The sequence below is a fragment of the Agelaius phoeniceus genome, chromosome 6 (assembly GCF_051311805.1).
Source record: "Agelaius phoeniceus isolate bAgePho1 chromosome 6, bAgePho1.hap1, whole genome shotgun sequence".
Classification (NCBI taxonomy): domain Eukaryota; kingdom Metazoa; phylum Chordata; class Aves; order Passeriformes; family Icteridae; genus Agelaius; species Agelaius phoeniceus.
In genome coordinates this window covers 18,146,921-18,160,471 of record NC_135270.1, presented here as the reverse complement: position 1 = coordinate 18,160,471, position 13,551 = coordinate 18,146,921, and the positions used below count along the sequence as shown (strand labels likewise).

The following is a 13,551-nucleotide window of genomic DNA, read 5'->3' as shown; positions in this document are numbered from 1 at the left end:
ATGGTGTGATACGGCTCCTGCAGAGATACATTGTGCTGGCTTCACATCACACTGCTCCCATCTGAAGCAGTTTCATTATCTTGCCCTGAAGATACAGGGATACAGTGTGAGCAAGCTGATATAGCTGTGCTGCTACTGGTTCTGAATTTGCTGAGGCAGAAATCAAGTGACACAGCTGCTGTAGTGTTGTGTGACTTGGTAACACACACAGCTAATACATCATGTCTTGTGAATGTAGCGTTGTGTAGGCAGAAGCTGAGCCTTTTAAGGGTGGGCTTGATGATCCCACCCTCGATATGGCTTGGTCTTTTCTACCCTTAATGATACTATGATTTCATGATTCTAGCTTTTTTTGGTTTTATTACAGCCTGCTGCTCCTGTGTATGGTTAATGATGCTGTTTCAACCGGTGGCTTGTCTTACATGCAATTGCTTCTCTGATAGCTCCTGTGTTCTACGTATTTTCTATTTCATCCTTTTATTCCTTGATAATTTATCTTACAAGCTATATTTTTCTGTTCCAATATATAGTTTTTATCTCTGCATGAGGAGGCTTTGCAGTTATGCATTAGCTCTATTGCAAATACATTTTTTTCTCTTTCACTCCTTTTCATTTTCTTCCATATATTAAAAAAGGAAATTGTTGAAATCCTTTGAAAGAGTTATTTTCCTTTTGTGTATATTTCAGCTCACAAACATTAGCACACCTACCTTCTGGCATTTCTGTTAATACCTTTATGCTCATTCTGCCATTCTTTCATTCTTTCCCCCTGGGAGGCCACAGAAGTGATTTTGCATAGAATGGTAGTGGGCGAGCTTGGTACCTAATTTGTAGATGTGAGTTGCAGACATCTCAGCCCTTTCAGAGTGATATCAGCAACCCAGTCTCTGCCATTCATTGACTTTATTACTGTTTCAGTTTTCTAATTTTATAGCTATACTCCATTGGCTTGGGGTTTTTGTTTGTCTTTGTTTGGTTGGTTTTGGTTTTGTTTTTTAATTATTTTTTTCTGTTTTTATCAGGTTGGAAAGAGTTATAAAGATCCATATGACAACTGTACTCAGTACACGTGCACTGAATCAGCAGGCCAGTTTTCCTTGACTAGTACAATAAAGGTCTGCCTACCATTTGAAGAAGCAAACTGTGTGCCAGTAAGTATTTTACAACCAGAAAAAGACTTCTGTAATGAGCCCTGATTCTGGCCTGGGAGTTATGTTTGCTGAGTATTTCTTGATCTTTCCTTGTTTGAAGGAAATGTGCTTTTCCAGCCCTGTGTCCCATGGAAATAAGCCAAAAATATTTGCAAACAAGACCACACCATTTACATTGTTGTGGGATAAGCATTAGAACTTGAAAAAGAAGGGTATTGGAGCAATATCAAGGAAGGATTTTTCATCACTTGAGAAACATCAGTGTTATAAAATGCAATTGAACAAGTGGTAACTCACCATGGAACCTTGTGGGACTGATGAACAAAGTGTCTTCTGATATGTGGTATTCCATTAAGTGAGGAAATGGAACAGGAATGAACAAGGGGTAATATTCATACCCAGGCTTTCAGCTATTGGTGGTTCCCAGTAACTTTCAGTAGCATTTTGGGACTTCACAGCAGATCAAAGCAGGGACTAGGACAGCCATGTACTTGAATTAGCTCTGGGGTAGGCTCTGCCCAGGCCAGGCTGTTCAATTCCAGGGACAGCTGTCAATCTCTGTCTCTGGCTGGGGTTTTTATGCTGGCTTCAATAGGACCTAAATAAGATCAGGCATGTATTGCAGGGCATCTTACCTGGCTTGTGAGAGGATATATAGTTCTAAGAAAATTCTCTCCCTTCCTTGCTGGGTGATTTGTTCTGGTTTGGGTTTTTTAAGCAGCTTTATATATAATTGGTACACAAGTAGGTCTGATGAGGAATGTGCATGGATTAGAGATGAGGGACTGTAACTGAGCTCTCATCATTGCTACTGTCTGCTTAGGACTACATGCATCTGAACTGACTGTTCTGGTTACTTTCAATACAGGGGACAGTTGAGGTGTCTTCAGATGGCTGTTGTAAGACATGTGAGTGCATTAAATCACTGCTTCTCTGCTCCAATACTGTTTGGTCCTTCCCTGCTTGTAGCCCTGTTTCTGCAAGGATTGAGAGCCTGCAGATTCCACAGACTGAAAGACAGTTTTACAGCAACAGAACTGTTCTGTACCTCACAGCCAAGACTAAAAATCTGCCTTATTCTTCCAATGGGAACACTAAAATTTTTTATCTCCTTTTCTGTGTTTTTAAATAACTGAAATACTGTTAGCTTGAACTGTACTCCTGATAAGAAGACTTGTAGAAGATACTCTCTGTGTTCTTGCATCTGCAAATTGCATAGAAATAAAGTTTTGGGTTTTTTTCTGTAGCATCCACTCAGAAATCACAGTTTGTTATAGAGCCACATATGTAATTTATAGCCATGTTAGAAAAACCTAAGGCCTTCATGCCTCCTTTAGGTCTTGATTCAACAGTATCTTTACATGCTAAAGCTAGTCCACAAATGGGAAAGTACATTGACTGGTGGGGAATCATTTTGCTGAATTAATGCCTCTTTGCACTCTCATTTGTGGTTTTGGTTGTGCATTTGAACTGTGAGAAATTTTACTAGGATGAATTGTCCTTGGTTGACTAGCAGATACCTTTCAAAACATTTGTTTCCCAGTCTGAAGAAGCTTAACAGAAGTGTTCTTCTGCCCAGGTATTGACCTACCCCACAAATGCAAACGCAATGTGAAGGAGCAGTACATCGTCCATGGCAACTGCAAGTCAGCTGCTCCTGTCCCAGTGCCCTTTTGTGAAGGGATGTGCAGTACCTACTCCGTGTAAGTAGGAAGCCTTTCTCTGTCCTCCTCTGTGTCTTGTCTTCCTGGGTTCTTGTCACCAGTGGGCTGCTGCTGTTTGTCCCCTTCCTGCTGTTTGTTGGGAAACTGGGTGTGCAGAAGAGCAATCATTAGCAATGGCTTCAGTGTGATTGAGTGCCTTATCTTAGGAAAATAGGTCCCCTGGGAAAGACATCAGCTACATTTATTAAACCTGCTCTTAAGCATGTCCTTGTATGGTTTTTGAACAGCTCTAGGAGGCTTTCCTGCCTTTTGTTCTCTGCATGAATTGCTCCTTTCTGTCTTGCTAGAATGGGCCTAATCCAAAATCCACCGATGTTACTGGGATTTCCCCCACTGCTGTCAAAGGATCTGACCCTGCGTGGCCAATAGGATCCTGAGGAAAGGCTGTTGTGAATAAGCAGAAGAATAGACAGGAAATTTTGCTCCTTAGTAATATGTGCATTTGGAGCAGCAAATGCAGATGAGTTTGGGAAGACCACAGGCAGCAGACTGATATGAAAAATCTCATTTCTATAGGTATTCTTTGGAGGCCAGTGAAATGGAACACAAATGCACTTGCTGCCATGAAAAAAGAAGTCGCAAAGTGAAGGTGGAACTGGTTTGCTCGAACCATAAAACAGTCCAGTTTACATATGTGTACATAGATGAATGTGGATGTGTGGAAACAAAATGCCCAAAGAGGATAACATGAGTAAAACTAAAGGAAACATTTCATCCCCCATTTAATCCTTCCCTAGCAAGTGAGTAGTTTAGAAAACAGCTGTAAGTAACCTTCAAATGACCATAGTAGCGCTTTTTCTTTCTGGTATTATATGCAGTTATGGAAATTAGCTAAGATTTTACTCTAAATGTTTGTAGAATAAACTGCATTTCAAAGAGGACTTGTTCTCCTGTTTCAGTGATGCTGCTAACGGGGCAGAGTGGCTGATGTCTTTAATCTTACACTGATATATAAACCAAGGTTATTACAAGATACTCTAGAGACAACTGATGCCTTTCAAAAGTCCTGCCTGAAGAAAGTGCACATTTTTAAACCATAACCACATGTATTTAATTTCCCTTAGAAATGAAACAACAATCACTTCCACAGCTGCAGTTCACCCAGAGGCAGGACTTGGCTCAGGGCCACATTTCTGTTCTTCTCCCAGTGGTCCCAAATCTACTTTGGCTGTGACTCTGGGTCACTGGAGGAAGTCAAGGTGGTTTTTTCCTTCCTCACAGTGAGCACTATATCAGGAGTGTAAAAACATGGATCTTACATATACACTACAAAATGAATATATTTGCACCCTTATTGGGAGTCCTTATCTCACTGGGGGTTTTTATTATTTGCCAGCATCAATCCCTGATCTGTGTGTTAGTTTAGTCTCTCTACTGGTTGCATGACCGTGATTTGTGTTACAAATAATTGGTTCTCAGCTAGCCTGCCCAGTGGTACTGGTGACAGTATTTCATGTGGATAGGGATCAAGATGATCCAACAATACCTTGAGAGTGCACAAGGAAGGCAGGTGGTTCTGTTATTTGAGCAATTTGTGTTTTGTGACCCGAAGGAGAACTGAAGCCTGTGACTTTCTTAGTGTCCTGCAGCCTGCTGAGGAGGCTTTTTTGAGATTGTTTAGCAGAGAATGCTTTTGAACTGACCAAGTAGATATGATATTCATTATACTTTAACTTTCCATTTTTAAAGTGTTGCAGCTCTTGAGCCCCAAGGAATCTTTAATTTGCTTATTTTTCATAATAAATCCTTCCAGCAGATGTCACGGTTCTTTGATGTGTATGGTTTCATTGTGGTGTTACCGATCTTAAAATTGTGGGAATCCTTGATGTCGCTTGATTAAAAGTTATAGGAACCTCCAAATAATTCTGCTAACTCTCTGTGCAATGCAGCTCCCTTGGAAGGCACAATTGCTTGATTGAGGCTTATGTACAAATTTCACATTAATCCAGAAAACTGTTTTTATTGATACAAATCAAGTGCACAAATGCTTTTGCAATGCAAAGAACAGCACACAAAAAAAAATTAAAAAAAAAGCCATCCCTTCCTTTCCTCCTCGCCTTTCCCCCTCAGGGAAGAGGTCATTCCTCATTCTTGAGTGCTTTTGTCATCAGATAGTAAGTAGACTCTGTAAGTAGTCATATACACACTCATGCAAATCAACCAGCCAACCAACCCTGCAAATCAATAATTGTCAGCCAGATGACTTGGCAGGAACAAGGTCAGAAACCTTTCACATCTCTGCATTATCTTCAGGTGGGAGAAGGGAATAAACCACAATCTAATCATACCAGCTGTCTTTAGATTTCTATTCTCTTGTCTGTTTCAGTGATGATGAGATTTTACACAGAAGCTGAGAATGGCATTGATTTAAAGGCATGCTTTCTTGCTTATTTTTGGCATGCATTTTGCTTTTCAGGCAAGTGAAATGCTCCAACCAAAGACATATTTCCATCTCCAGGATGTTTTTGATCATGTGAGATCTCACATGCACCTTCCTCATTCCCAGATACACCTGGCACTCCATTTACTTACTCAATCCAGCATCTACTGACCTATGTAGTACTACTTAGAGGCCAGGTTTTAAGGAGAACTTTCTGATTCTCTGTTTGGAGGTGCAGAGTTTTACTTAGCTGGCAGCAAGGTAAAACCTTTTAATGCGAATTTCAGCTTCTTTAGCTAAAAGACAGTCAGTAAATAAAAACAGTCAGTAAATATTACAGAATCATAGAATATGCTGAGTTGGAAGGGACCCACAAGGATCATTGAATCCAACTCCTGGCCCTGCACAGGACATCCCCTGGAATCACACCATGGGCCTGAGAGCATTGTCCAAGTGCTTCTTGAACTCTGCCAGGCTTGTGCTGTGACCACTTCCCTGGGCATCCTGATCCAGTGCTCACCCACCCTCTGAGTGAAGAACCTTTTGATAATATTCAACCTAAACCTGCCCTGACACAACTTCATGCCGTTCCCTTGTGTTCTGTCACTGGTCAGAGAAGAATTCAGTGCCTACCCTTCCTCTTCCCCTCATGAGGAGCTTGTAACTGCAATGAGGTCTCCACTCAGTCTTCTCTTTTCCGGGCTGAACAGGCCAAGCGACCTCAGCCCCTCCTCAAACAACTTCCCCTCAAGGCCCTTCACCATCTTTGTTGCCCTTCTTTGGACCCTCTCTAATAGTTCAATATCTTATATTGTGGTGACTGTAACTACACACAATACTCAAGTCAATGGGTCAAACATCTCCCTCTGCACAAAACCAAAAATCAGTCTGGAGGCTGTTTGATCAAGATGCTGACAAGCTGGCCCTTCTTGGTTAGAGCCTGTGCCTCTGCATGCAGCAGCAGCAGCATTGCTGCTTATACAGAGCAAGCTGGACTGCAGCAGAAGTCTGTGTGTCCTTCTTTAGGCTGTTGCCACTAGCTCCCCACCAGAACAGGCAAAGTTAAACACAGGTGACTTTGCCTGAAAGAGCTTGATTTGACCATGATCCTGCTGCTGTTGCTGTGTGGCTGCTTCTCATGTGTGCCAGGGTCAAGCCTTCATCTGTAGCCCAAGGCCATCTCTTCCAGTTACTGACTGGTCTCTGCAAGTCAAACATTTCCCTGGTGCAACTCAAGAAAAATCAGTGGCATGACTCCAAGTACTGTTTCTTCCTTTTGCGTGAATTCTTTACACCAGCACAAACTTCAATAGGGTAACCCCAGGAGAACCTCAGAGCTCAGCTGAGCCAGCTGGGCCAGGGCTCAGCTGGTTTCAGCCTGTAGCCATTCTTTCCTTATCATGCGAGGATGGTACTCCCAACTCACTGAACAGTTCTGAGCCAGCACACCAGGAAGTACTGTCACATATTGCTAAAATAAATATTTGTCAGATATGCTGCCTCATGTCAGGTGAGCAATTCCTAAGACACTTCATTATTTCATTTTACTGGTGTGCTCTGAATCTGGATTGCTGTTATAAGATGAAATCTGACTTGCCTATTGGTTTGAGACTTGGAAAGGTCAGTTCACAATGCTACTTTCATGTATTTTAGCTAATTTTTTTTTTTTTTTCTTTTGTTACCAGTTATTGGCATTTGCAAGGAGGAATAGAAAATTCAGGTTGTACTCTAAATTTTTATTTGGGGAGAGGCGCTATTCTTTGACCTCGTTCTCTACTGAGTGATCCCCTGCTGTGGAATCTGACCTGTAGTGTTATCTATGATGTGGTTTATCGAGATCAATCTATTCTGATATCTAGAATCTCAAGCTGAGAACAAAGACTGTGAACTGTAAATGCCCTCTGATACAGAAGGGATTGTTTAAAAGAATGCTGCACCTACTTTGTTTCAGTGTACCAGCTTAACAATTGGAAAGTTGCAAGGTAAACATGAAAAAATTTGTCTAAAAATCACTCAGGAAAGTTATCTGATTAGTAATGAACCAGAAAAGAAAAGAATCTGGCAAATTCGATGGATCATCGTTTAGGTAAGGGGGAGAATAAAGATTGAGTGGTCTGAGAGCTGTGCCTGATGCTTCTACAGATTCGTGTGTTCAAAGACACGTTCTTGGCCTTGTTTATATTTCCCTCCTGATCTAAGATAAGGACAAAGGTAGGCTTTTGTTTCTTTTATATGATTGTAACATTTAAGTCCATAAAGCCTTCATGCAGTGATATACAACATGGTATTTGCTACTTACCTGGCATCCAAAACATCCTTTAGAGAAAAACTGTGACGATTTTCCGGAGACACAAAGACAAAAGTATCAGTTGTGAAAATCTCTTGTTTTTACACTTCAAAGGATCTGATTATTCAGTATCTTTAGGGCAACAATAGAGTCTCAGTTTACCTTGTACAGGGCCATTCTCACAGCCATTTAAACCTCTGACAATCGAAATGCCTCTCAGGAAAGCAGCCTCCTTGGAGGCCTGCCTGGGTGATTGGCCTTCTGTCAGGAGGAGGCCACAGTTCCATCATGAAGCCATAGACACGTCGTAATTTCTTAAAGCACTTTACTTTTCTCTAAAACACGTGAAGCCTCAATTTCCATCAGTAGTCTGTAAAGCAGTTTAATTGGTGCTCCCTGGCTTTATTTTTTTTTAAATTTAGATGCAATCTTCCTGAAACTGTGGATTGACACTTTGGGTCACGGATATCCCTGTTTCACTCGAGCTTGATTTCTCCAAAGGCCTGTTTTTAAACTATCTGTTGGAAATAAAATTATTTAACTACAGATTCTCCAGAGCATCCAGTCCAGAAACCAAGAAAGACTGAATAGGTAGGCAATGGTTTATCCCATTTAGCTAAAAAAAGTCTGTATAAATCAGGACTTGAAGCACCATACTCTTTCTGTTTAGTTACTGAAAATTGCTATGCATCTTACCTCAGCCCAGCCCTTCTCTGGAAATGTTCCTAAGTCTCCTTCTTTTGACTTCCTAGTATGAGGTAAGTACAGCCCTACCTCATGTAAATCCTTTAAGCAATGTAAGGATTTGATCCCAAATGCCAATATTATACATTTGTGACAGGAAGCACCAGATATTCACCACAAATTCTGCCAACCCTATATCCTAATTCGAACATCTCCACCAGCAGCACTTTCAGTCAAAAATACTTTCACCCTAATTTTTATTAAGACTAATGCTGAGAATAGTTTCATAGCTTGTAATAGCTTCTTCATAAAGGGCTTAATCTCACTTGCTTTTAACATTTATAGTCATCTTCTGAATTTTCCTCTTCACTTTTTTTTTTTTGAGTTTTAAATGTAGTCCTTAGAAACTGATCTCATTCTCAACACTGAGAATACATTATATTATTAATAAGACACTGAATAAATAATATTTTGACCTACATTAATGTCCCTCAGTATGACTCCAGCAAATCAAAGGGAGCTTAAAATTGGGCTAAATTATCAGTGTGGTGCCATCCCTATGTGTTTTATTTATAAGTTATATTCAGCTTCAATGTATGAAGGTCTCTGAAGAAGTGCATAAACTCTTTTGTGTTCCAGCTCTGAAATGGTTTATTTCATGTCACCATCTCTCCCTAAACTGCTACTCAAAGAGAATCTTGAGGCAAGTCCATTGCCACTCATTTACAGCATCTTGACTTCAGTTCTTTACGTATCTCACATTATTCTGTATTGACTGATGTATTTCCTGTAATGCCATAAAAACCTGGCTTAAAACCAGAGTTTAATCTGACCTGGAGTTCACATTGTTCTATAAACAAAAGGCTACTAAAGTGCACTGTAGCCATACCAGCTGCTACTTTATGGCCTGAAATTAGCCTTTCCCCAAGGGCTATTTCTCTTAAGGACCAGGGCACAAAACTTTACATCCCCAAGTACCCCAATTTAGTTCTAGCATGCCTGCTTGAACTTACAGTTTCCTCTTGATGGTGTTTTCTGTTTTTTCAGACCTCGGGTTAGGCATGGAATAGATTGTCTGGGCATGAGATACAGGCTATAAATCCATCTTTCTTCACTATTGCTCCAGGAAAATTTTTAGGAAGTGCTATAATTCATCACACTGTTCCTAAATAAGTAGTTTGGAAAATCCTTTGAATTTTTATAGCCTGCAGTGCTGGTCTGTATGGGGAAGTTCTTGTTTGGTGTCTGTTTACTGAGAACCAGAATAGCCCCCCTAGCTCCTGTGGATGTTTGTTCTTCTCCATCACCAAATAAATTGGACTGGACATCCTCCAAGAAATGCCTGTGCTTTTCCAGGAGCAAGTAGTTGATTGGGTGACATTTTTGTGTCCAATGTTGTGCTCTTCACAGAAAATCATAATAATGACCCTTATAGCCATTATAGAAGGAAAATCAGTTGCAAAGATATTGCCATCCTACATTTACACTTTCTTAATGGAATAATTATTCAATGCAGAGGTTTCTGCCAGATGGAGAAGCTATGCCTATTAATTCACCTTTCCCTCAAGCTCAATGACTTGAAAAACATCGGAAAAATAAACCCAAATCAAGTTGAAAAAAGCAAACAAATGTTTCCCAGCAGTCTCATATTTTTGCTTTCAGTGCAATGCTCTCAAGTGTGCTCGACTTTCCTGACATATTTTTATTAATAGCTAATTAATTAAGCTGCTTGCTTTTGATGTTGATTTTTCACTACAGAATATGACTCAGTTAAAGGAGCTTCTTTGCACCCTGGGCATATTGTGGGATGGCTTAGCACTTCTGATTGTTCTAGAAAAATGAGTTGTTATTTTATCTGATCAACAGTTCTACAACATTGTGTAATATCATCCTTACCTGTAGATACTGTGGGATTCCATAATACAGTTCCATTTCAATGCTTTTTTATCACTTTGAATTCCCTAGTTTATAATAGCTTTGGGCCTGATTCTCTTCTACTTTCTTTTTATAAATATATGATTCAGTATTTTTTTTCTAAGCACAGCTTTTTATGGCAGCTTTAAAACCGAACTACATTTTTTCTTTTTTTTTTTCCTTGTAAGGTGGGCTGCCTTGCCTGAGAAAGTCTTCTAAGAAAATAATAACAAAGTTTTTCATTATCATCAGCAGAGATGAATTACTCTGTACATGGAGCTTGTAAAACACTGCAGGCTCGGATATTTGAACAAAATAGTCTTAATAATGCATGCAAGGGATTATTAGTAATTAAGAACTGTTTCTCCTTGTTCCTGCAGTCAAAACAAGGGAGCAAACATTGAAACATGTTATCTTTGTTGCTAATGAATTCTGTCTGGACTAGCCGGTCCTGCTTCATCTGCACAGCTTTCTTTCAAAGAAAACTAAATTAATGATATATCCAGTCTGCAGTACAGCTCAAGCCCTGAGATGGGTCAGTGCTGTCCTTTAGAGTGGAATATATGCTTACACCAGCAGAATCTAAAAGTGAGAAAAGTATTTACTTTATCTGAAAATCCCAACCTGTCATTTGATACAAGAAGACATTGAAAGTGGTGTTATGATGTGACAGAAACGTGGTGTGACAGGATCCCTAGGCAGCCAGTTCACTGAAGTGGAAAGCTTTTAAAGTAAAAAGGGCTCTCCCTTACCAAAAAAAAAAAAAAAAAAAAAAAGAAAAAAAGAAAAAAAAAAGGCAAAAAAATCCCCCCAGAAATCTTGCAACTGGATTTACTAGAGTACAGAATAATAATCTGCAGCAGGATGACCCTGAGAGGGAGTGTAGAAGTCTGAGGTGACTCTGTTTTAAAAGGTTTGATTAAATAGGTCTCCTGTGAGCTCTGTTCATGAAGAGTAGGAGCTTTCCCCCAGTCCAGCCCCTGCCAGCACCTCTGATTTGCCAGCTGTCTTCAGGGTCCCTGGGAAACCCTCTTCTGTCCTTACCTCTCAAATCTGGCTTTGGGTCTGCCTTCAGCTGCAGAGAGCCCCTGCTCCTTCTCTCCCAGTCTACACTCCTGCTGCAGGCTCAGCTCCTGTATTTTATACCTGCTCTGTATGCACTTGCCCTCCCAAACCTTACCCCAGAAAAATCTGTGCAATTACTCTCAGGAAAGGAGCCATCTCCCTGAAGAGGAGTTACTTCAGGCTGCAATTATCACTGGGTAATTCCTGGTATCTGTGCAATCTGTGTGGTTAATTAATGGTGAGTTATCCCTGCAGAGAAGGACTGAAGGATACTGTAGGATGTAAATTTGGAAATGAGCTGGCAATGTGCCCTTGCAGCCCAGACAGCCAGCTGCATCCTGAGCTGCATCAAAAGAGGTGTGACCAGCAGGCTGAGGCAGGTGATTCTCCCCATACTCCATCCCCTCTGGTGAGAGCCCACCGGGAGTGCTGCATCCTGCTGTGGAGTCCCCAGCACGAGAAAGACACAGACCTGTTAGTTCCAGAGGGCTCGAGTACCTCTCCTCTGAAGAGAGGCTGACAGGTGAGTTCGTTCAGCCTGGAGAAGGCTCCACAGAGACCTTACAGCAACCTTTCAATATATAAAGGAGGCTGATATGAAAGGTATAGAAAGACTTTTTACCAGGGACTATAGTGACATGACAAGGGACAACAGTTTTAAATTGAAAGAGGTTAGGTTTAAACTGTAGATAAAGAAGATTTTTTCTTTTTTAATAGCATTGGTGAGACACTGAAATAAGTTACCTGAGGAAGTTGTGGATGCCCCATCACTGGCAGTGTTCAAAGTCAGGTGAGACAGCACTTTGAGCAATCTAGTGTAGTGAGAGATGCCCTTACAGGGGTATTGGACTAGATGAACTTTTAAGGTCCCTTCCAACCCAAACCACTCTATGAATGTATGATTCTATGTTCTTCTCCTCTCCAGAGACACACTCTTTGTCAGAACTTGCAACAGCACTTACTTTCACCAAAATGAAAATCTGTTATCGTTTCTTTGGTTTTTTTTGGTTTTTTTTTTGGATGGTTGGGGTTTTTTGTTTATTTGGTTTTGTTTTTAATGAATGCAAAGAGCAGTGAAAAACATGGCAGTGTTCTGCACTCCTTTTTGGCAAAGAAAGCTACCCCAGTACCTTCCGCCACTACCAAAAAACCCTCCTGCTTTTCTCTGGGCTTGTGGCTCTAACCTGCCAGGCCACACTGACTTTGTAGTTTAACTTGCAGCTGGTATCAACCTGTTTGTCTTACCCCTGGCTTTTGTGCCACAAAATATTAACAAAATAACTGCAAGTTATAGTAATTTCTGCTGTTATAAATTTTTGTGCATAATTACATCACTGGAACAGTGATGAAGAACTTTTGCAAGTCTGTCTTTCCCCTTCAGGGATGTTGTTACTACAGGGCTTACTACAAACACTGAGCATGGCATCTTTTTTACATAAATCTGGGTTTTCTTTGAGCATGGGTTTATGTCAGAAAATAACTTTGGTCTGAAATTTTTGCAGTATTTTTAAATATGATAAATTAGCAAGGTGTAAAAACTCATAAAGTGATTTTTTAAAAGGTCTTCAACTTAGATTGCTATGCTGCTATATTCAAAATATGTTTTGAGCTCTGGCTATGCTGGCTACTACTATACCAGTAGTAGGCATTCCAGAAATGAAATTTTATGAAGTGCCAGTTCATTCGCTCTGGTAGGTCTTAATCTTTCCTTTACAATATCTAAAGATCAGAATTAAAACAATGAAGCTGTTAACAGAACAACTTAAAAATCAAAAGTCTGTGTTGCATGAAGAATCACTGAAATACTTTCTCATATTTTGATAGAGTATTAGACTAAACTGCATCCACAAAAATTGCATTTCAAAAAAAAAGTACCACAGTTTGACCACATGTCAATCCTAGGTTAATATTTTCTTGATTTACTGGAAATTATGTTTGGATTTAAGGGAAACATAGGAAAAAATTATTTTGTAAGCCTCTTCTGAAGATAACATGATGGCATTTCATTAAGTATCAAAATATTTAGCATTACAAGAATTTTGTTTATAATTGTTACGGGTATGCTTCCTGTTAAATTGTCTTTTATTTCTGCATATAGAATTTATGACTTACTAAATGTATTTTGGTGACCGTTTTCCCCTTTCTGCTTGTACCAGTCTATTGCCCACACATTGCTATGGTATTCTGTCAGTACATTTACATCATCAGTTATTGAGCATAGTAACTTTACATCAGTTTCTGCATAACGTATACTTTCTCACATATACATATAGTGAGAAAGTATTAGTCATCAAGCACTGCTGATTGTGTTACCTTTTAAGGCTGTTTGAAACAATCCTGTGTTGT

General features: G+C 40.0%; 1 protein-coding gene across 1 annotated transcript in view; it reads left to right on the top strand.

Annotated features, from left to right (window-relative positions):
* The window catches only part of LOC129121162 (mucin-5B), a 41,999-nt gene extending 37,367 nt beyond the window's left edge, over positions 1–4,632 (top strand). Inside the window, exons 45-48 of the mRNA XM_054634190.2 lie at positions 1,023–1,151; positions 2,020–2,059; positions 2,731–2,854; positions 3,392–4,632. Coding sequence (XP_054490165.2) covers positions 1,023–1,151; positions 2,020–2,059; positions 2,731–2,854; positions 3,392–3,566 — 468 coding nt within the window. The 3' untranslated portion in view covers positions 3,567–4,632. The remainder of the gene's footprint in view (positions 1–1,022; positions 1,152–2,019; positions 2,060–2,730; positions 2,855–3,391) is intronic.
* The last annotated feature ends 8,919 nt before the right edge of the window (positions 4,633–13,551 follow it).